Consider the following 25190-nt stretch of genomic DNA (forward strand, 5'->3'; position numbering starts at 1 on the left):
AAGTGTATGCCATAACTTAATACCACAAAAATATCCTTGAAATAATGCATCCGAAATTTAAATATTTGAAGTCATAGTTCAAAAGTGATTGTTGCATGATGTCAGAAAATAATTCAAAGACCAATCTAAGATTAATTTGAGGCAAATTCAGCAAGTGTAAAAAGTCTATTATATTTGCCAATAAAAACTTTTAACAATCTCATGACAGTACTAACTTTTCAATGGTAAGAACACTATTTTCTTGGAACAAATGAGATTCCATGATGAATCAGTGTCTTCATGATTTTTAAGTACAAATTCTAAGTCAGTCATGATTTTATGGTGTAAGATGAGTGACTCCCCCTTTTCCTTATTATGAGTCCCTTCCCCCTCACCGATCAGCTTTCCTCATCATCTTCCATTTGTTGTTTCCATTTCTTAGCCATAGCTAACAGTTTAAGATTTGGTTGAGAAGCTTCTTCATCAGAGAATATATAATCATGGTATTCTTCCCAGCCTGCATCAGACTGAAATAAAATGGTGGAAGATGTATTGATAATTTGGGAAAAGTTAATTTCTTCAATTTTAAAGCAATTAGATCATCCAAATGAATGCCATGTGTTTCTTTATGCATTTCAGATCAATCTTTAAAGACAATATATATGGAAGTTTTTTGGGGGGAAGTTAAAATATCAATGATCCCATGACCAAACTGATTTATTTTGACAATTTTCTTGACCTTAATTCTGACATTGCCTAAAGTTCAAAGCATACAACAGGATAATTTTAGAATAATTTCTTAATCATTAATAAAACCCTATTTAGAATTTTCCACTTAATAATATGTTAAACTGCTTCTTGTCTTCATATGCTTAAAATAACATGTCAGTTTTCAAAAATATGATTGGTTCCCTTTCCCCATTTTATCAAAAATATCCAATTCATTATTGTTTATAAAGAACAGGCATGGAAAAATATTGAAATTTTTTACAACACCATATGGAATATATCTTATCCAATAAAAAAAACCAAATTATTTGATATGACTTTTTGAACAAGAACATCCCATAAACAAGCAGAGAACAAACCCCATCCTCTGTTTGGATTTTCCTCCTTTTCTTGATTTTCTGTGGCATTAACTTGTCTACATGTTTACGTGTCTCTTCATCCCCATTATCTACCTGTAAATAAAAATAATAAGTTAATAGGTGAAACAAATCTTTGAAGTGTTCGAGTGGTCTAAGTAGTTCACTAGCATTGATCATTAACCTGTCAACACTCAGGTTTTGGAGTTTGAACCCCAGTCATAGCAGATCAAACTGCATAGGTCATTTCTTTATAAAACTTTAAAGTGAATATCTCTTAGTCCTAAACATTAATATGCGGAATTTGCATTCTAGGCCTAAGCTTTTTCAGAAAAAGCTGAAATTTTTTTTAGGCATATTTACCTAAATGGTCTTTCAACATAGTATGATTGTAATGTGGACAAAGGAAGATAACTCTGTTTTCAAACTATACTACTTTCACAAAGACAATAATTTTAGAACATAACAAGGTGCATGCACCCTTCACATTTTATCTATATTTTTTTTTACATGCATGGTTATATAAATACATATAACTCTGCATATTTAATATCTGAATTTATATTTCAATTGTAGATTTCTTGAAATATTAAGGGATATGATGTACAGATCGATCGAGTGTTTATCTCAAAAGTAGTGATAAAGTTTTTGAAAAATTGATAAGTATCAAGCAAGACATATTAGGGTTTGATACATCTGTGCAATCTTTCTCCCAATACTAGCAAGCATAAAATCTTCATTGAAGGGTAATAACTCTCAAAAGGAGTCATTAAACATGTTAAATGGTTACAATCAGATTGGCATTTTGCAAATCTATTTCTATTCATTTTTGCAGTTGTTTCAATAAAGTTCAGTTAAAATACAAAAGACAAAAGCCATCACTTGAGAGACAATACCTCTGTAAGGATAGACATATATTTTTCTTACTTTTGCAATGCTAATATCAGTTTTGTAGAAACATAAAAAAGTCTAATTTGAAGGTATAAAAAACTCCTTTTAAAAGGGATTTGAGATGTAGCTCTACTGCTTGTGATCCTTTTAACTTGTACTGCTTTATTCCATTCCACTTTATTCCACAAATAATCGATTGCTGCATTTTAAGTTGAGATGATCTATTCAATAGATAACTATACCCAACAGTGCATCAATCAAATGTGTATCAATGTGAAAAATGCATAAGTAAGGTTACAAGGAAGAACAAGTGCCTTTTAAGCATAAAACCAAGGGACATTGTTGTACTTCATTAAAATTAGTTCAATGGTTAAACTAACAAAGTAACAGACTGAATTACAATAAGTTGGTGTTGTTTTTAGTCTTTTGATTTATTTTTAAATGTGTAGAACCACAAGGAAAATTATTACAAATTCTTAATTGAACTGAGTGTTTTGGTAATGATCATAATGTCTATATGTTTTTTGCACCTAGATGTTGTTAAATGAATTGGGTACACTCCATTTACTGTGGATTCATTTATTTTTGTGGTCATTTAATTTCGTGATTTTGCTGCAGTCATTATACAAGCCTTTATACAATTTGTCATCCATTGAACATTTAATTTTGTGGTTCGCCTATAGCCACGAAATCCATGAAATTTGGTATCCAATGAATAATAATGAATCCACAGTATCTTGCTTTTCAAGAACATTATGATCTTGAAAATCGTGAAAAGACCCACTTCTTAATTATTTAAAATTTTGCATTGACAATAATATCTTGGTGTAAACTTGATACACCCATGCGGCTCACACCTTCAAGGTGTATCTAATAAATAAAAAGGACAATAATGTATTGCAAAAGGTCAGTTGAGGTGAGATTATTAGTAGAAAATGATATAAACCATTCTAAATACATAAATTTCAATATCTATTGTATTATAATCGATGTTCTCAAATTTAAATATAAATTTTATACAACCACTGATTTAAATGCTCATTGTTATCATGTTATTAGTATATTAACTCTAAGTACAAGGGCATTTAACTTGTTGATCTTAACAACCCCAAAATAGATCAAACAAGGAAGTGAATTATCTGACACACCTGACAAATATGGCTTCCTCTCAGCCGTTTGGAGGAGGTCAAGTCCCTGTTAACTGTAAATTATGTGAAACAGATAGACCAATACAGTGGAAATGCATAGACTGCAGTATTCTGATGTGTGGTCATTGCAAGGAGAAGGTACATTCACAATTCAAAAATGCACAAGATCATAAGATCATAAAAAGAGAAGAGATTGGATTACATAGTGAAGAACTGGATTTTACCAATATCAAGTGTGATGAACATGCTGGACAATCATCATGCCTTTTCTGTAATACCTGTGACGTCCTTGTGTGTCCAACCTGTGTTGCTAAAGTTCATAAGAAGCATGATTTAATTGAAATTATTGATGAATACAAAATGAAAATTGATAAACTGAAAAAAGGACAAAATAAAATGCAAAAGAACAACTTTAACATGAAAGAAAAGAGAAATGAGCTCAATAAACTTATGTCAGCAGAAAACTCAAAGTATTCAAAAGTAAGACAAGATATTCTTAAGCATGAGAAGACTGTTAAAGAACAAGTAGACAAATATTTTAAGGAACTCTTAAATAAATTGGATCAAAGTCATGAAACTATTTTAACAACAGTTAAATCGGATCTTAATACTATATCAATATTCACAAACCAGACAGAAGACAAAATCAACCAAGTCCAAGATTTTATTGAGATTACCAGTGCTACTGATTTCTTCAAAGGTGTTAAAGAGATGGAGAATTCTACTGAAATCCAAAAACCACGAACCAAGCCAAGCTACACTTCTTCACCAAAATTTGTTCCAGGGAATGTTACCCAATCTCACATTGGATCATTACAAGATGATTGGAACTTGTTATCAGAAATAAACATCTCCCTAATCATCAATAATCAATATCTGACTGAACTTGAAGCAATATTACATGTAAGTCCATGCCTTGACCGGTCAATTTGGATAAGTTCTGGTAAACTTGGAATATTACAGAGAGTAAAACCTGAAGGAACCAATCTGAAGGTGCTGTCTACATTCAATATTGTAGTATATGGAATGGCAATTACCCATTCTTATCAACTGCTTCTGTGTGTTAAAGACAAAACAAGGTTACAACAAATCAGCAGTACTGGTGAACTGACTGAATCTGTTTATGATGTAAAACCTTTCTTTCCCATAGCCATACATGTTATCAGTGAAAATAAACTTATAGTTGGAGCTTATGATAGAGAACTAAAAATAGGTGCTGTGATAATTATGAACAAGAAAGGAGACAAGGAGGCTGTATATGAACATGATGAACATAATCAACCTTTTTTTAATAACCCTATGAATATAACCACTACCTGTAATGGAAATATATATGTATTCGATAAGATTTCAGATGATTGGAATGATAAAGTAGTGGTCTTAGGACCAGGAGGTCATATAATAAACCAATACACAGGTCATTCAACCATTAACAGGCATGTACCATTCAAACCAGTAGACATTGTGAAAACACCAAGTGACAATGTTGTTGTGATAGATCTGAGTACCCAAATCTTACACATCCTCAATGACAATGGTAATTTTATTTCATATTTCAATACCAAGGACATAGGAATCAAATTTCCATATTCTATTGCTATCAACACAATAGGACAACTTTATATAGGATGTGGTAGGGCTGCAGGTAGTCAAACTAAAGATGCAAAGCTATATGAAATAAACATTGCAGGATTCTAAAACATTCAAAACACAACTTTGATAGAAGCTTGAAAAAAAAGCAAAAGGTTTTCATGTCATCTGAAAACTGAACCATAAAACTTAAATAAAAAGATAAAAATGAAAACAACACTTAAAGCATCTTAAACTCTGTTCTTACCGTAGCTACATCAGGAACTCTGAAGTCCAAATGTATGAAAGCCTATGAATCTACTTCAAATTGGGAAATTATAACTCATCATTACTCCATTTACCGCTTGTCTTTCCTTTATGATGTCATCTTCTTAAGTTTTGTACATTTTTCTCAGTAGTTAATGGATTTAGAAGATTTCGTTATGTCTAATGGTAGTGTATGCACCAAATGTTCAATTGAAAAAAGCAACAGAAGAGTTCCTAATTTTTAAGTGCAATCTTACAGATTAGATATACATGTTTTCACTAAATATGTTATTCATATGGAGAGTATCATAGTGCATTCCAAGCCTTCAAAATAAATTGTCTGATATTCTGTATACAGAGGTATTAACTAAAGTGCAATTTCATTATCACAGATCTGAATCATTTATTGAAAAATCTGTGAAAATCAAATAAATCCATTTTTAAGGCAAATACTTATGAAATTAATGAAAAGTGATTTTTTTCTTCATAAAAATAGTTTCATAGTTAATTTGTGTATGCACATTAAAAACAAAAAATTGGACTGGAAAACTGTAAATAAATGTGACAAACATTTGAAAAGTTATTGGATGCCTGATGATGATATTTAATGGACACATACAATACTTATATCAAAACACATGTACTAAGATACTGAACTAATAGAATTGTAACTTATTTTTACAATCAAGATGAAGAACTATGACACTCGTGTTATCCTATTGGATATATACCTATTTGGAACATGATATTCACAGTGTGCTAGTGGAAACCAGGCAGAACTATGAAGTATGAACCTTTTGTTGCTTATTACATTTCCGATGATTTGTGAAACAGACTATTTACCAGAACATTAAATTTCTATGAACAATCTATTCTAATGTCATTTACAGAAATGGAAATTAACTTTGAACATGAAATACAATATGAACATGATGACAGTATGCTGTGTGAAAATTAAATCATTCCCTTTGATTATTGTGATGTGTTGAATTATTTTTTTTTTCATTTATTAAGGTTTTATATAATTTATCAAACTATATTTAGCAAGAGGGAAATATAGTAGTGTTGATTTTCATAAAAGCTTGAAGTGTTACATTTTGAATAATTTTCAGTATTTTAGATGTAATTATTTTTTTTAAAAATTAGAATTGCATACTTAGAATTTAGCTGTAAATAATAGGTGTTGATTTTGATAGCAGTAGTTAAGAAAAGGCATTAATTGTTATTTCACATTACTTGAGATATAAGGGGCATATATACAATACTGTCAGAAGGGAGTTAATAACTTTGCTAACATAAATGTAGGTTTTTTTGTGACGTTATAATGTGACATATTGGGGAAAATGTGCATGGACCCCTCTTTTGGATTATTAAATGTACCATTTTTTATGAACAAATCACAGATAATTTTTTTCAACTTAAACAAATATTCAACGAAAATGCTATTTTTTTCTTAAATCTTGAAAATTTTATTTTTCCAATTCATTGTTACATAAATTTAGAGCACACTTGTCCACAAAATATTCTTTTTTTCTTCCTTTAAATCATCCACTGATCTTTTGTCACAAAACAGTTAGAGATGTTTTTAGTAAATGTCTAATATTTCAAATGCATTTATCTCTAATATTAGAAGAACTGAAAGGTATCTTATATTCTATTACATATTGGAATTGACTAGGCATGGTAGGTGTAAAATAGCTTGTATGCCATATTTAAAAAAAAGAAAGTTAAACTTAGATATATGTTAGAAACATGCTAGACAGTCAATTTAAATATAAAGTTATGTGCAGTAGTTTTAAGCTTTTAGGTTAAGAATGACATTTTATATCTGGAATTGTGTATTATTTTAATCTGTTTCAACTGATCAATTATGAGCTAACTTGTTGAAATATGAATACTTGTTTAATAAACATATTTTGGAGTACTTTATGCTTGACAAATGACACCCCCCTCCCCCAAGAAGAGAAATCTTTGAAAAAGTATATATACAACAAAATTAGTAAAAAAAAAGTTGTTTCAGGCTCAGTCATCTATTTTTTTTCAGTTGGTTTGACATTTATGAAAATCTTATTTTGCTGTTTACAGTTTTTGGGATCTGCTTACCCATCCAGGACACCTGTCGTGAGATCACACCGAGTTTTTGGTGGGGTTTGTGTTGCTTAGTCGTTTTCTAGGGTATGTCTGTATATCATTGTTTGTCTTTCAGTCATTTTCCTTTTTTGGCAAAAGTGTTGTCAATTTATTTTTGACTGTGGTATGGGCTTTGTTCATAGTTGAAGGTCGTACAGTGACCTTTAGTTGTTAGTGTCTGTGTCATTTTGGTCTTTTGTGGATAATTGTCTCATTGGCAATCATACCTCATCTTTTTTTTTATATTATTAGTTTGAATGTTACTTTGGTATATTTTGCCTCTCTTTTACCTACACATTATTTTGTTTTTGAATTAAATTAGTCTCATGCAATAACTCATTTAGTAGTCATCCAATGGTTTTGGTTAAATGGGCATTTTTGTAGATCTTATATTATTGTTCATTTTTGATTAACTAGTTTCTCTCTATCAAATATGATTTTGAGTTATTAGCCAAAAAGAGGCATACTAGCCTAAAATCGACATCTGAGGGCAATCTGATAATTTTGATGCAAACAGGAAGAAGATAGAGATTGTGGATCCAAGCATTTATGTCCCAGTTTGTTTCTTTTTATAACAGTTAAAAAAAAAAGAATGTGTTCATAATTCACAGATGTCCCACTGGCACTATCTTTATGATCAGTGGACTTTAAATTTAGGTTCACAACTCTCTAATTTGGCATTAAAATAGGAAAGATCATACCATAGGAAACATGTGTACTAAGTTTCAAGTTGATTGAACTTCAACTTCATCAAAACTACCTTGACCAATAACTTGAAACAGGACAGACAGATGAATAGACGAGAAAATGAAGAAATGGACAAAGGAACAGAAACAAAGACCAGAAAACATAATGCCCCACTACTATCTTAGCAGTGGGGGCATAAAAATAAAACCATTAATGCATTTTATCAATATCTTTTATCTTTAACCAAAGTGACCATGTTTGTTGACAACAAACTTTATATTATGATCATTCACTTAAGATTGGCTGCAATTAGATCAGTAGTTTCCCATTAGAAGATCTTTGATAAAGTTTACGACAATGCACAACCATGATGGAAGCCAAGTAATAGCAATAGGTGTGGTCACGTTTCTCCAACATTTGGTAATTAGACTTAAACATCACTAGGGATTATGGGGTCCTCTTAAGGACTGGATCTTGATATCTACCTGTAATTCACCTGTTCTTGACCAAAATATTGTTAAAAAGGTATATATTTTATAAAGAAATATATATTTTTTAATAGTCTCCCAAAATTGTAAAAGTCCATATAGTCTAACACAGTGATGTAATTTTTCATTTTATATGTGCATGGTATGATAGACAATGAGACAACTATCTACAAGAGACCAAATGAAATAGAAGTTAACAATTATACATAAAAAAGAAGATGTGGTATGATTGCCAATGAGACAACTATTCACAAGAGACCAAATGACACAGACATTAACAAATATAGATCACCGTACGGCCTTTAACAATGAGCAAAGTCATACCGCATAGTCAGCTTTAAAAGGACCCAGAAAACAAATGTTTAACAATTCAAACGAGAAATATAACGGCCTATTTTATGTACAATATAATGAACGAAAAACGAATATATTACACAGCAACGACAACCACCGAATTACAGGCTCCAACACTCCCCCTTATCTTGAGACATTGGTGCAACAGAACAATAAAAGAACTGTACAAAAACATACATAAACAAGCAACAAATAATCTAAGACTAAATTATCAATCACTACACATCCAGTATCCGTTACCGTACGGCCGGAAGCAATTTTTTGCTTTTTTTCATAATTTTGTTCTCTATTTTTCATAATAATGTATTATATATTACAATGTTGCGATCTTGAATAAAAATTAACATTTAATATTTTGAGAGCTATTAAGAATTTATATATCTTGAGTCATTAATCTTATATAAAAGTACAAAACGCAGCTTATTATCACCTATACAGTTTAATTCAAAATTCTTAGTAAACTTGTCCAAAGCTTAAGTAACAAATCGAAAATACTAGTAGTGCACAATATTCACCAAGCCAGTTCCCACAGTTCAACACTATATAGATCATGACGCGACGTGATGTACCCAATTTGTATCAGCTCCGTTTTCGAGGAAAAAGTGAACAGATATACGACTGACTATTTCATCTGCCAAGACAGCATACCACGAAAACTGGCTTCGGCTCTAGTGATATACAGACAGAACGACTAGGTAGATATATGGTTCTTCGCACTAGAAGACAATCGCTTTTGGTGACTTTTTACATAAATAAAACTTTGCTGTTTTGCATCGGTTTAGATTTTAACATCTACATGTAACAGAAATACAAAAATATATCAAGTATTGGAATAAATTACTAAAATGAGGTACAGTCAGTGAACATGTTACTTTCAATGAAAAAAAAAATTTCGAGATTATTTCTTCATAATTTTTTATGAAATTTTCAGTTTGATTAGAATTTCCCTTGTTTATTTAAGGATTTTTTTGTTGAATAACCTTTTTAATTTTGTAAATCAAATACGGCGGATGAAAATAATTACGTAACCGTTTCTGGTTATACTCGACCAAAAATATATGGTTTGTTAATGTTTTGATATAAATATTTTTTATCCCCCTTTTTACAATATTTGAGTTAAGACCTGATATAGGTGAATTACAGGTAATTATCACGATGCCAGTCCTTATGAGGACCCCCTAATCCCTTATGTTGTTTTAGTCTAATTATCAAATGTTGGAGAAACGTGACTAAACCATAGCAATAGCTCACATAGCCTTTGAGCCAGTTGAGCTTAAAATTAAAGGGCAATCAAGAAGCCATGTAACCTCACAACCAGACTTTTATTCAGATTTCAAACAAAACAAAAATCTTTTTGCTTCCTGATAGTAGAAGAATTTTATAGTCCTTTGTTTGACCTAGTCAGAGATGGAAGCAATCATTACCTGTTTACATATTGTCAAAGAGGGTGTTTAAATCATTAAAAACTTAAAGATGAACAAATGTAAAAGAAGTTATAGCTATTATGGCCTTTGGGGTCGGTTAGCTTATGATTCATCGATTTTTAATATTAACAACAACTTTCAGCAGACTTCTACATCATTGCCACCAGCTTTTATTGGTAGAGGAAGCAATATATAATGCAATTCCAGGTCAGAGTTCAACACACATTGCACAAGAGTGGTTCAAAACCGAAACCTCAGTGTTGATAGACTGGTGATCACTGTAAATGAAACACTAAGACCACTCCATCACAAAGTAGCTGGTTAGCTTTAATACGAGTAAATCAGTTTATTAAAGCTTTAGTACGAGTAAATCAGTTTATTAAAGCTTTAATATGAGTAAATCAATTAATTAAAGCTTTAATAAGAGTAAATCAGTGTATTAAAGCTTTAACATGAGTTAATCAATTTTTAAAATAGAATACTACTGTATGTCAAATTCAATAATCAAATTTACCTCAAATTCCTGCCAAGATTCCAATAACATAAGTCTCTCTTCTTTTTCTCCAGCATGTTTCATAGCATTATTTGCCTCTTTGTACACAGTTCTGGCTTTTTCAATACAGCTGTCTTCTCCTGTTGTTTTCTCAAACTGACCAAAACTTATCCAAACCTGCAAAGAACAACCAAGGTCAAATTCTGATATTTTTAAAAAAAGTTGGATCTAATTATAAAGCTCAACTTTGTAAGACAAGACAGGATACTAAAATTGAGAAAGGAAATGGGGAATGTGTCAAAGCGACAACAACCGACCATAGAGCAGACAACAGCCGAAGGCCACCAATGGGTCTTCAATGTAGTGAGAATTCCCGCACCTGTAGGTGTCCTTCAGCTGGCCCCTAAAAATATGTTTACTAGTACAGTGATAATGAACCTCATACTAAACTCCAAATTATACACAAGAAACTAAAATTAAAAATCATACAAGACTAACAAAGGCCAGAGGCTCCTGACTTAGGACAGGCGCAAAATTGCGGAGGGGTTAAACATGTTTATGAGATCTCAACTCTCCCCCTATACCTCTAGCCAATGTAGAAAAAAGTAAACGCATAACAATACACACATTAAAATTCAGTTCAAGAGAAGTCTGAGTCCGATGTCGAAAGATGTACTGGCTGATTATAACAAAGTCTTTAAAAGACCAAAGATATATTCTGCTGCTTAATCAAGCATTTTAAATTATGTAAAGAAATCATGGCAGATCAAGTTTTAACTTCAAATACATTTTTGGGTGATCTCCCCTTTTTTATATATTATTGTAGGATAAGATAAGACTACAAAAATTAAGGAAGGGATAACTTAAAAAAACTATATGATTTTATAGAACAAAAAATGTTTTACTTTAAAAAACAAATAAAAAAACCGATTAAAAATCTCTTTGTAGAGATATTAAAGGGTAAGTAAACCCCAAAAAACAAAACTTCATCAAAAGTGTAAATAAATATAAGAAATAAATCTTGTGATCCTTTGGTTTTGTATGGTGCTTTTTTTCAAACTTGTCTGTCAAAATATTTGTTTCTAATATTCTATATGAGAAATCATAATAATTATAGAATAACTAATCGAAGAATTCAAATCGAGAAAAATATTCATCTAGTGACTGAAGAACACATTAATTCACGAATGCCATAGCCCATGAGTTAATTATCATTATTGTATGACGTCAGAGAGTGAAATAACCACAACAACAGGGGCTGAACCTTTTATATATTCTCATTGTACTTCTTGAGATACTTGCCTTATGTTCATCCAATCATATCATTTCTTTAAAACAAAATATAGAATAGTATTATATATTACCTTCACATGCTTTGTTCGCTGTAACAAACGTCGGTACAGATTTCTCACTTTATCAAATTCCTCCTGTTCTATCTGAAAATCAATGTAAGATTTCCACAAGACTTCAGGCATATCTAGCTGTTGCTGATTTATAGCAAGTTCATAAATGGCTTCCGTTCTGTCTATATCACCCAATATCGTCTCTAACTCTGCATACTGTAAAAAAATAGAATAAACATGTTCAGTTATATCAAAAACTTTTGAAAAAGTTTTTATAAAGAGGAATAAAATCTAAAGATAAGTATTACATTTATATACATAAAGATATTTGATAACACCCTAGCTGTTCTCATATTTCTTGAGAAACAAGGGCATTAACTGTTGCAAAATTAATGTAAATTCCATAAAAATAAAAATTATGTCATGTCTGGGCTGATTATAAAAATCTAACATATTAAGTAAATATTAAAATTAATGGACCAACAAAAAAAAATCAATTTGTATGCATAAGTATACACCAATGTTCTAGATTTCATTATTCAGAAAATATCTAGGACCATATGTTATTAAAAACATCATGAAATAGCAATTTCAACTAATTTAACACTTCAAATCACTGAATTTGGCACACATGTCTTCATTCTATCTCATTTTTCCAGGAGCTCTATATCATGAACATAAACTTGGTATTAAAGTTGTCAAAATTATTTTTCCCACCTTGATCCAACTTGTACAATTCTCTGGTTCAAATTCAAGAAATTTTTCATATAATATCCTACATCTTTCAAATTCTCTCAGCTGTAATTCTAGTTCTATATAGCCTCTGTACAATTTGTTTTTTGGACATTTACCAACAGCTGTACCCTAAAAAGAAAGTTTACAAGATATATAACGAATATACATTAATAATTTTTTAAAAGTTGATACCTAGTTCTACAGATGCTCTCTCCCCCTTATTTCAATTTATTTTCTAGTTTGAATGATTCATAAACATTATGATGTCTTTTTTAAATTTCAGTCTACACCGGTAGCCACTAGTCCAAAGTTATACACTAGTAATACTTTGTTTGAACTAGTAAGTGCAAAATTTTGTTTTTTGGACTTGAGTGCAGACTGAAATTTTAAAACACACATAAAGTTTCTAAAACAAACATTCTTTCAAAATGATGTAGTTGATTTTTTAATTAAGCCACTTATAAAACTTAAACAATTTCTATTGTAAAACCAGATGCTCCGCAGGGCGCAACTTTATACGACCGCAGAGGTTGAATCCTGAACGGTTTGGGCAAGTATGGACACAACATTCAAGCTGGATTCAGCTCTAAATTTGGATTGTGATTAAATAGTTGATACAGCATAGGTTTCTGACACAGAATGAATGTGGTCTAATGAACTTAAAATTTTTGTTTTGCCTTTGAGCAATTCACTATGCTGTTGAATATTAATCCTCTCAAAAAAATGTTTGAAGAAATTTTCTTTTTATTTATGAAATCTAAAATGAGAAAAATTAACCCCCGCCCAATTTTTTTTTCACATCCCCCTTTCCCTTATTCCAAAATCGATCTCAATTTAAATTTCTAATGGAGTTGCAACAATAACTACTTATTTAAATACATCATAAAATATTAAAATGTAAAAAAAGTGCTTGTTATCACTGAATGGTAAAGATTGTTTTAATTTATCAGTTGGTAATAAAAGTGAATATACATTGTATATTGTATAAAATTTCTTGCTATTGCACAATATTGTGCAATTAGATATTTCTTGCTATTGTGCAATACTGTGCAATTGAAATATTTGCTATTGCACAATACTGTGCAATTGAAGATTTCTTGCTATTGCGCAATACTGTGCAATTGAAAATTTCTTGCTATTGCACAATACTTAATATAATAATTTTGGATCCTGATTTGAACCAACTTGAAAACTAAGCCCATAATCAAAAATCTAAGTACATGTTTAGATTCAGAATATCAAAGAAGCCCAAGAATTCAATCTCTGTTAAAATCAAACTTAGTTTAATTGTGGACCCTTTGGACTTTGAGGTAGACCAATTTGAAAACGGGACCAAAAATTAAGAATCTACGTACACAGTTAGATTTGGCATATCAAAGAACCCCAATTATTCAATTTTTGATGAAATCAAACAAAGTTTTATTTTGACCCCAATTTGGACCAACTTGAAAACTGGGCCATAAATCAAAAATCTAAGTACATTTTTAGATTCAGCATATCAAAGAACCCCATGGATTCAATTTTTGTTAAAATCAAATTAAGTTTAATTTGACCCTTTTGACCTTAATGTAGACCAATTTGAAAACGGGACCAAAAATTAAGAATCTACATACACAGTTAGATACGGCATATCAAAGAACCCCAATTATTCAATTTTTGATGAAATCAAACAAAGTTTAATTTTGGACCCTTTGGGCCCATTTTTTCCTAAACTGTTGGGACCAAAACTCCCAAAAATCAATCCCAACCTTCCTTTTATTGACATAAACCTTGTGTTAAAATTTCATAGATTTTTATTTACTTATACTAAAGTTATGGTGTGAAAAACCAAGAAAAATGCTAATTTGGGTCATTTTTGGCCCCTAATTCCTAAAATGGTGGGACCAAAACTCCCAAAATCAATCCCAACCTTCCTTTTGTGGTCATAAACCTTGTGTCAAAATTTCATAGATTTCTATTCACTTTTACTAAAGTTAAAGTGCGAAAACTAAAAGTATTCGGACGACGACGACGACAAGGACGACGACGCCATCGTGATACCAATATACGACCAAAAAATTTTCAATTTTTGCGGTCGTATAAAAATTCTAAAGTTCAGCCTTCTTGCCAATTTTTTTTTCTCTTTGGTTCAGTTGTCCTTTTAAAATACATTTTTGGTACCTTTTATGCTAATCCTATTGTCTCCAATAAACAATGAAGGTTGTGATGGATAGCGAATTGGCACCAAAATAAGATCACTAAGTTGGACTACAAACATTTCCGTCAAGTTTCATTTTAAAAAAGCAATTGGGTCATAAAAACTTCATACACTATTATCAAAATTCAGACTCAGAAATAAACCTTTCAAATAAACTGTGTGAGTGTTAAAAAAAAATATTGCACCAGTCCCAAAAATGAAACTTTCCGATTGATTTTCCTCTGAGTTCAGTATTTTTGTGATTTTACTTTTTTTTTTATCTTAATTTTGATGTTAAAAAAGAGAACACAAGTCCAATTTGTTAAAGACTCATTTATTTATAAAAATCTTGCATCACTTATTTCTCAAGTATAAACTTTCATATCACAATTCTTACAAATGAACCATTGTTCTTTTATATATACCACTTTCACACTGTTCAATACATACAAATGATTAACCAGCACTCACTCTTACAGTCATAGCACTTTCTCAAAATGAAGGAAGCCTTCTCACGATGAATCTATAACTGACGCAACCCTTCAGATGTTTACCTGTAAGTAGTATACCATTATCATATTGAAGAATACAATAGAAGTATTTACATTTGTATGCAAATGTGTCTGCTATTACTTAAATCAATTAATGAAGTTATTACCACAAAAGTACCCCTGAAATATTGCATCACAATTTTAAATACATGAAGTCATAATTTAAAAGTGATTGTTGCATAATTTCAGGAGATGATTCAGATACCAATCTAACATTAATTTGAGAAATATTCAGCTACTGCGAATTTATTTATTTTCCTGGGTACCAATTTTCGTGGATTGAGGAAAACTTTTTTTTTTGGATATTTGATTTCATGGTTTACAATAGTCTGCATATAATCATACAGCAAATTTGTGATTCGTTGAACATTTGAATTCATAGTTAACTCGTAACCCACAAAATCCAAAAAAATTGGTATCAATCGAATGATAATGAATTCACAGCATATAACAAAAGTGTAAATACGTCGATTGTATGCCAATAGAAACGTTTACTAAACTCATGACCGCATTAACATTTCAACGTTAAGAAATCTACTTTCTTAAAACAAATGAGATTCCATGAATTGATGGATCAGTGTCTTCATGATCTTTAAGTACAAATTCCAATTCAATCATGATTTTACAGTGTAAGATGAGTTACTTCCCTTTACTCTCATTACATGAGTCACTCCCCCCTAACTGATCAGCTTTCCTCATCATCTTCCATTTGTTGTTTCCATTTCTTAGCCATAGCTAACAGTTTAAGATTTGGTTGAGAAGCTTCTTCATCAGGAAATATATAATCATGGTACTCTTCCCAGCCTGCATCAGACTGAAAGAAAAAAGGGGAAAATGTACTGATGATTTGGAAAAAATAACATCTTCAATTCTCTTAAAACAATTCATCCAAACGACTGCCCATCGATCATTAATGCATTTCTGATCAATCTTTTACTAAATGGTAGTTTTTTTTGGCAAAATTAAAATTTCATGCTTCCCAATGATTCCTAGTTCATTTTATTTTTACCATTTCCTTGTCCCTCATTCTGTAAGAGATCAAACACATGCAACAGGATAATTTTAGAATAGTTTCTTAATTATTAATAAAAAAAAACCTGCATAGAATTCTCCAATTAGGAATATGTTAAACTGCTTTGTGTATTTATATGCTTAGAACAATATGTCAGTTTAAAAAAAAATATGATTGGTTCTCTTTTCCCTCCTTTATAAAAAATATCCAATTCATTATTAGGCATGAATGAATATTGAAATTTGTCACAACACCATATGGAATATTTGTTATTCTATTGAAAAAAAACCCAAATTATTTGATATAACTTTTTGAATGAGAACAGCTGATAAACAAGCAGAGAACATACCTCATCCTCTGTTTGGATTTTCCTCCTTTTCTTGATTTTCTGTGGCATTAATCTATTTACATGTTTACGTGTCTCTTCATCCCCATTATCTGCCTGTAAAAAAAAGTAAGTAGTTAGTTAATAGGTGAAACAAATCTGCATAGGTCAATTCTGTAAATGACTTTCAAGTGGTTGCATGGTCTAAGTAGTTCACTAACACTGATCATTACAACCTGTCAACACTAAGGTTTTGGAGTTTGAACCCCATTCATAGCAAACTGCATAGATCATTTCTTTTGTATAACTTTGAAGTGGTCAAGCGGTCTAAACAGTTCACGTACACTAATCAATAAGCTACCAATACTGAGGTTTTGGAGTTTGAACCCCAGTCATAGCAAATCAAACTGCCTACATGTAGGTCATTTCTATTGCATAACTTTAAAGTGGTCAAGTGGTGTAAACAGTTCACTTACTCTTATCAATAAGCTACCAATACTGAGGTTTTGGAGCTTGAATCCCAGTCATAGCAAATCAAACTGCAAAGGTCATTTCTCTTGCATAACTGAAGTGGTCAAGCGTTCTAAATAGTTCACTTACACTAATCAATAAGCTACCAATACTGAGGTTTTGGAGTTTGAACCCCATTCATAGCAAATCAAACTGCATAGGTCATTTATTTTGCATAACTTTAAAGTGGTCAAGTGGTCTAAACAGTTCACTTACAGTGATCAATAGGCTACCAATACAGAGGTTTTGGAGTTTGAACCCCATTCATAGCAAAACAAACTGCATAGGTCATTTCTTTTGCATAACTTTTAAGTAGTCAAGTGGTCTAAACAGTTCACTTATAGTGATCAATAAGCTACCAATACAGAGGTTTTGGAGTTTGAACACCAGTCATAGCAAATCGAACTGCATAGGGCATTTCTTTTGCATAACTTTAAAGTGGTCAAGTGGTCTAAACAGTTCACTTATAGTGATCAATAGGCTACCAATACAGAGGTTTTGGAGTTTGAACACCAGTCATAGCAAATCAAACTGCATAGGGCATTTCTTTTGCATAACTTTAAAGTGGTCAAGTGGCCTAAACAGTTCACTTACAGTGATCAATAGGCTACCAATACAGAGGTTTTGGAGTTTGAACACCAGTCATAGCAAATCCAACTGCAAAGGTAATTTTTTTTGCGTATCTTTGAAGTGGTCAGGGGGTCTAAATAGTTCACTTACACTAAACAATAGACTCCCAATACTGAGGTTTTGGAGTTTGTACCCCAGTCATAGCAAATCCAATTGCATAGGTCATTTCTTTGCATAACTTTGCAGTGGCTGAGTGGTCTAAGCTGTTCACTAACAGGGATCTCTAACCTGTCAACACTGAGCTTGTGAGTTCTAACCTCACTCTGGACAGAATTTTTACTGATGAAAAACTGAAGAATTACCAGTTTTCCTTTCCATAAAACTTTGGAAAATTCAACATAAGTGTTTTGTTTTGTTGAGACAAAAAAACATGTGAAAGTTATCGTTTTACAATGATGCAACTATGTAAACAGTTTAAATATACAAGAAGTTGTAAATAAAATAACCAAACTTAAAGGAGAACACACTCTCTCATTTGTCAGTCACCAATGGAACTTATGAAAAGTCATGTTTGATTCTAACTTTATTCATGTGTAAGAATAAAACATCTTTATATTCAATATAAACAATGTATTTCTCAAAGTCCTCCACATTAAAAGAGAACTATTGGCATTTTATGCCTCTGTGTTTTCAGAAAAAATCTCAAAATGATGATTTTTTTTTTATATAGCCTTTTTTACCTAAATGGTCTATCTACATGGTACGATTGTAATTGTGGACAAGGGAAGATAACTCTGTTTTCAAATAACTACTTTCCCAAAGGCAATAATTTTAGAACCTAACAAGGTACATGTACCCTTCACAGTTAATTTAATTTTCTTGACATGCATGGTTATACATATACACATAATTCTGTATATTTCAATTGTTGGTATCTTGTAATGTTTAGGAATAGGATGTACAGATTAATCGAATGTTTATCTCAAAAGTAGTGATAAAGTTTTCGAAAATTGATAAGTATCCAGAAAGCCACATTAGGGTTTGATACATCTGTGCAATCTTTCTCCCAATACTAGCAAGCACAAAATCTTCATTGAAGGGTAATAACTCTCAAAAGGAGTCATTAAAGGTTCTAATGTCATTGGCATTTTGCAAATCTATTTCTTATCATGTTTGCAGTTGATATAATGATATAAACCATTCTAAATACATGAATTTCAATATCTATTGTATTATAATCAATGTTCTCAAATTAAAATTAAAATTTTATACAATCACTGATTTAAATGCTCATTGTTATCATGTTATCAGTATATTAACTCTATGTACAAGGGCATTTAACTTGTTGATCTTAACAACCCCAAAATAGATCAAACAAGGAAGTGAAATATCTGACACACCTGACAAATATGGCTTCCTCTCAGCCGTTTGGAGGAGGTCAAGTCCCTGTTAATTGTAAATTATGTGAAACAGATAGACCAATACAGTCGAAATGCATAGACTGCAGTATTCTGATGTGTGGTCATTGCAAGGAGAAGGTACATTCCCAATTCAAAAATGCACAAGATCATAAGATCATCAAAAGAGAAGAGATTGGATTGCATACTGAAGAACTGGATTTTACCAATATCAAATGTGATGAACATGCTGGACAATCATCATGTCTTTACTGTAATACATGTGAAATCCTTGTGTGTCCAACCTGTATTGCGAAAGTTCATAAAAGGCATGATTTAATTGAAATTAGTGATGGATACAAAACAATAATTGACAAACTGAAAAAAGGAAAAAGTAAAATGCAGAAGAATCATTCTAACATGAAAGCAAAGAAAGATGAGCTGAATATACTAGTGTCAGCAGAAAATTCAAAATATTCAAAAGTAAGACAAGATATAGTTAGTCATGAGAAAACTGTAAAAGAGCAAGTAGACAAATATTTTAAGGAACTCCTAAATAAATTGGACCAAAGTCATGAAACTGTTTTAAAATCAGTTAAATCTGATCTTAATGCTTTATCATTATTCACAAACCAGACGGATGACAAAATAAATGAAGTCCAAGATTTTATTGACATTTCCAATGCTACTGAATTCTTCAAAGGCGTCAAAACAATGGAAAAATCCACTGAAATCCAAGAACCACAAACCAAGTCTAGCTATTGTTCATCACCAAAATTTGTTCCAGAGAATGTTAGCCAATCAAACATTGGATCATTACAAGATGATGGGAACTTGTCAGCAGAAATAAACATCTCCCTAGTCATCAATAATAAATATCAGACTGAACTTGATGCAATAGCATTTATAAGTCCATGTCATGACCAGTCGATTTGGTTAAGTTCTGGTAATCATGGAATCTTACAGAGAGTAAAACCTGAAGGAACCAACCTAAAGGTTATATCTAAATTTGACATTACCCGTAATGTATATGGCAAGGCAGTTATCCCATCTAATCACCTCCTTCTGAGTGTTATAGGGAAAACAAGGTTACAACAAATCAGCAGTAGTGGTGAACTGATGGATTCTATTTATGATCTAACACCTTTCTATCCCAAAGCCGTCCATGTAATCAGTGACAATAAACTTATAGTAGCAGCTAGTAATGATAAACTAAAAAGAAGTGCTGTGATCATAATGAACAAAAAAGGAGACAAGGAGACTGTATATGAACATGATGAACATAATCAACCTTTATTTAATAAACCTAGGTATATAACAACCACCAGTAATGAAAATATACATGTAGTGGATAAGATTTCAGATGATTGGAGTGGTAAAGTAGTGATCTTAGGACAAGAAGGAAACATAATAAACCAGTATACAGGTCATCCAACTATCAATAAAAGTGAACCATTCATACCAGTAGACATTGTGACAACACCAAGTGACAATGTTGTTGTGATAGATCTGGATACCGAAATCTTACACATCCTCAATGACAATGGTCATTTGATTTCATATTTCAATACAAAGGACATAGGAATAGAATTTCCATATTCTCTTGCTTTCAACACAACTGGACAACTTTATATAGGATGCAGTAAGGCTGCAGGTAGTCAAACTAAAGAAGCAAAACTATATGTAATAAACATTGCAGGATTCTAAAATATTCAAACAAATCTTAAAAAGAAACTTGAGAAAATAGACAAAAAGTTTTCATGTCATCTGAAAACTGAACCATAAGACTTAAATAAAAAGATAAAATCAAAACAACACTTAATAAATTTAAAGCATCTGAAACTTTTTTCTTACCGTAGCTACATAAGGAACTCTGAAAGCCCAGTGTATGAAAGCCCATGAATCTACTTCAAATTAGGAAATAATAACTCATCATTACTCCATTTACCACTTGTCTTTCCTTTATGATGTCATCTTCTTAAGTTTTGTACATTTTCTCAGTAGTTAATGGATTTAGAAGATTTCGTTATGTCTAATGGTAGTGTATGCACCAAATGTTCAATTGAGAAAAAGCAAAAGAAGAGTTCATACTTTTTTAGTGCAATCATACAGAGTAGAGATACATGTTTTCACTAAATATGTTATTCATATGGAAAGTATCATTGTGCATTCCAAGCCTTCAAAATAAATTGTCTGATATTCTGTATACAGAGGTATTAGCTAAAGTGCAATTTCATTATCACAGATCTGAATCATTTATTGAAAAAATCTGTGAAAATCAAATAAATCCATTTTTAAGGCAAATAATTATGAAATTAATGAAAAGTGATTTTTTTTCTTCATAAAAATAGTTTTATAGTTAATTTGTGCATGCACATTAAAAAAAATAATTTTGGACTGGAAAACTGTAAATAAATGTGACAAACATTTGAAAAGTTATTGGATGCCTGATGATGATATTTAATGGACACAGACTATACTTATATCAAAACACATGAACTAAGATACTGAACTAATAGAATTGTAACTTTTTTCAACAATCAAGATGAAGAACTATGACAATTGTGTTATCCTATTGGATATATACCTATTTGGAACATGATATTCACAGTGTGCTAGTGGAAATCAGGCAGAACTATGAAGTATGAACCTTTTGTTGCTTATTACATTTCCGATGATTTGTGAAACAGACTATTTACCAGAACATTAAATTTCTATGAACAATCTATTCTAATGTCATTTACAGAAATGGAAATTAACTTTGAACATGAAATACAATATGACCATGATGACAGTATGCTGTGTGAAAATTAAAACATTCCCTTTGATTATTGTGATTTGTTAATTTTTTTTTTTTCATTTATTAAGGTTTTATATAATTTTTCAAACTATATTTAGCAAGAGGGAATATAGTAGTGTTGATTTTCATAAAAGCTTGAAGTGTTACATTTTGAATAATTTCCAGTATTTAAGATGTAATTATTTAAAAAAAATAATTAGAATTGCATACTTAGAATTTAGCTGTAAATAATAGGTGTTGATTTTGATAGCAGTAGTTAAGAAAGGGCATTTATTGTTATTTCACATTACTTGAGATATAAGGGGCATATATACAATACTGTCAGAAGGGAGTTAATAACTTTGCTAACATAAATGTAGGTTTTTTTGTGACGTTATATAATGTGACATATTGGGGAAAATGTGCTTGGACCCCTCTTTTTGATTATTAAATGTACCATTTTTTATGAACAAATCACAGATGATTTTTTTCAACTTAAACAAATATTCAACGAAAATGCTATTTTTTTCTTAAATCTTGAAAGTTTTATTTTTCCAATTCATTGTTACATAAATTTATAGCACACTTGTCCACAAAATATTCTTTTTTTCTTCCTTTAAATCCACTGATCTTTTGTCACAAAACAGTTAGAGATGTTTTTAGTAAATGTCTAATATTTCAAATGCATTTATCTCTAATATTAGAAGAACTGAAAGGTATCTTATTTTCTATTACATATTGGAATTGACTAGGCATGCTAGGTGTATTAAAATAGCTTGTATGCCATATTTAAAAAAAAGAAAGTTAAACTTAGATATATGTTAAAAACATGCTAGACAGTCAATTTAAATATAAAATTATGTGCAGTAGTTTTAAGCTTTTAGGTTTAGAATGACATTTTATATCTGGAATTGTGTATTATTTTAATCTGTTTCAACTGATCAATTATGAGCTAACTTGTTGAAATATGAATACTTGTTTAATAAACATATTTTGGAGTACAAATGCTTGACAAATGACCCCCCCCCCAAGAAGATAAATCTTTGAAAAAGTATATATACAAAAAAATTAGTAAAAAAAAAATTTGTTTCAGGCTCAGTCATCTATTTTTTTTCAGTTGGTTAGACATTTATGTAAATCTTATTTTGCTGTTTACAGTTTTTTGGATCTGCTTACCCATCCAGGACACCTGTCGTGAGATCACGCCCAGTTTTTGGTGGGGTTTGTGTTGCTTAGTCGTTTTCTAGGGTGTGTCTGTATATCATTGTTTGTCTTTCAGTCATTTTTCTTTTTTGGCAAAAGTGTTGTCAATTTATTTTTGACTGTGGTATGGGCTTTGTTCATAGTTGAAGGTCGTACAGTGACCTTTAGTTGTTAATGTCTGTTTCATTTTGGTCTTTTGTGGATAATTGTCTCATTGGCAATCATACCACATCTTCTTTTTTATATTATAAGTTTGAATGTTACTTTGGTATATTTTGCCTCTCTTTACCTACACATTATTTTGTTTTTGAGTTGATAGTCAAAATTAGCCTCATGCAATAACTCATTTAGTAGTCATCCAATGGTTTTGGTTAAATGGGCATTTTTTTTAAATAGCTTATATTTCTGTTCATTTTTTATTTACTAGTTTCTCTCTATCAAATATGATTTTGAGTTATTAGCCAAAAAGAGGCAGACTAGCCTAAAATCGACCACTGAGGGCAATCTGATAATTTTGATTCAAACAGGAAGAAGATAGAGATTGTGGATCCAAGCATTTATGTCCCAGTTTGTTTCTATTTATAACAGTTCTAAAAAAAAGAATGTGTTCATAATTCACAGATGTCCCACTGGCCCTATCTTTATGTTCAGTGGACCGTAAATTTAGGGTCACAACTCTCTAATTTGGCATTAAAATTAGAAAGATCATACCATAGGAAACATGTGTACTAAGTTTCAAGTTGATTGAACTTCAACTTCATCAAAAACTACCTTGACTTAAACCTGAAACAGGACAAAAAGATGAATAGATGAACAGATGAAGAAATGGACAAAGGAACAGAAACAAAGACCAGAAAACATAATGCCCAACTACTATCTTAGTTGTGGGGGCATAAAAATAAAACCATTAATGCATTTTATCAATATCTTTTATCTTTAACCAAAGTGACCATGTTTGTTGACCACAAACTTTATATTATGATCATTCACTTAAGCTTGGCTGAAATTAGTTCAGTAGTTTCCCATTAGAAGATCTTTGATAAAGTTTACGACAATGCACAACCATGATTGAAGCCAAGTAATAGCAATAGCTCACATAGCCTTTGAGCCAGTTGAGCTTAAAATTAAAGGGCAATCAAGAAGCCATGTAACCTCACAACCAGACTTTTATTCAGATTTCAAACTAAAAAAAATCTTTTTGCTTCCAGAAAGTAGAAGAATTTTATAGTCCTTTGTTTGACCTAGTCAGAGACGGAAGCAATCATTTCCTGTTGACATATGGTCAAAGAGGGTGTTTAAATCATTAAAAACTTTGAAGATGAACAAATGTAAAAGAAGTTATAGCTCTTATGGCCTTTGGGGTCGGTTAGCTTATGATTCATCGATTTTTAATATTAAAAACAACTTTCAGCACACTTCTACATTATTGCCACCAGCTTTTATTGGTAGAGGAAGCAATATATAATGCAATTCTAGGCCAGAGTTCAACACACATTGCACAAGAGTGGTTCAAAACTGAAACCTCAGTGTTGATAGACTAGTGATCACTGTAAATGAAACACTAAGACCACGCCATCACAAAGTAGCTGGTTAGCTTTAATACGAGTAAATCCGTTTATTAAAGCTTTAACATGAGTTAATCAATTTTTAAAACAGAATACTACTGTATATCAAATTCTATAAGCAAATTTACCTCAAATTCCTGCCAAGATTCCAATACCATAAGTCTCTCTTCTTTTTCTCCAGCACTTTTCATAGCATTATTTGCCTCTTTGTACACAGTTCTGGCTTTTTCAATACACTGTCTTCTCCTGTTGTTTTCTCAAACTGACCAAAACTTATCCAAACCTGCAAAGAACAACCAAAGTCAAAATCTGATGTTTTTTAAAAAGTTGGTTCTAAGTATAAAGCTCAACTTTGTAAGACAAGACAGGATACTTAAATTGAGAAAGGAAATGGGGAATGTGTCAAAGCGACAACAACCCGACCATAGAGCAGACAACAGTCGAAGGCCACCAATGGGTCTTCAATGTAGCGAGAATTCCCACACCCGTAGGTGTCCTTCAGCTGGCCC

The 25190-nt window shown here is 31.3% G+C and overlaps 2 protein-coding genes and 1 pseudogene across 2 annotated transcripts; 2 read left to right on the forward strand and 1 right to left on the reverse strand.

The window, feature by feature from the left end:
* Positions 1-242: 242 nt before the first annotated feature.
* The window catches only part of LOC139515219 (crooked neck-like protein 1), a 30559-nt pseudogene continuing 5611 nt past the window's right edge, over positions 243-25190 (reverse strand).
* Positions 3101-4906, forward strand: LOC139516325 (uncharacterized). Its single transcript, XM_071306371.1, has one exon. The coding sequence runs from the start codon at positions 3113-3115 to the stop codon at positions 4799-4801; it is 1689 nt and encodes a 562-aa protein (XP_071162472.1). The 5' UTR covers positions 3101-3112; the 3' UTR covers positions 4802-4906.
* On the forward strand, positions 19117-20982 carry LOC139516322 (E3 ubiquitin-protein ligase TRIM71-like). The gene has a single exon (XM_071306368.1). The coding sequence runs from the start codon at positions 19147-19149 to the stop codon at positions 20839-20841; it is 1695 nt and encodes a 564-aa protein (XP_071162469.1). The 5' UTR covers positions 19117-19146; the 3' UTR covers positions 20842-20982.

This window comes from Mytilus edulis, chromosome 3, assembly GCF_963676685.1.
Source record: "Mytilus edulis chromosome 3, xbMytEdul2.2, whole genome shotgun sequence".
In the NCBI taxonomy this organism is placed as follows: Eukaryota; Metazoa; Mollusca; class Bivalvia; order Mytilida; family Mytilidae; genus Mytilus; species Mytilus edulis.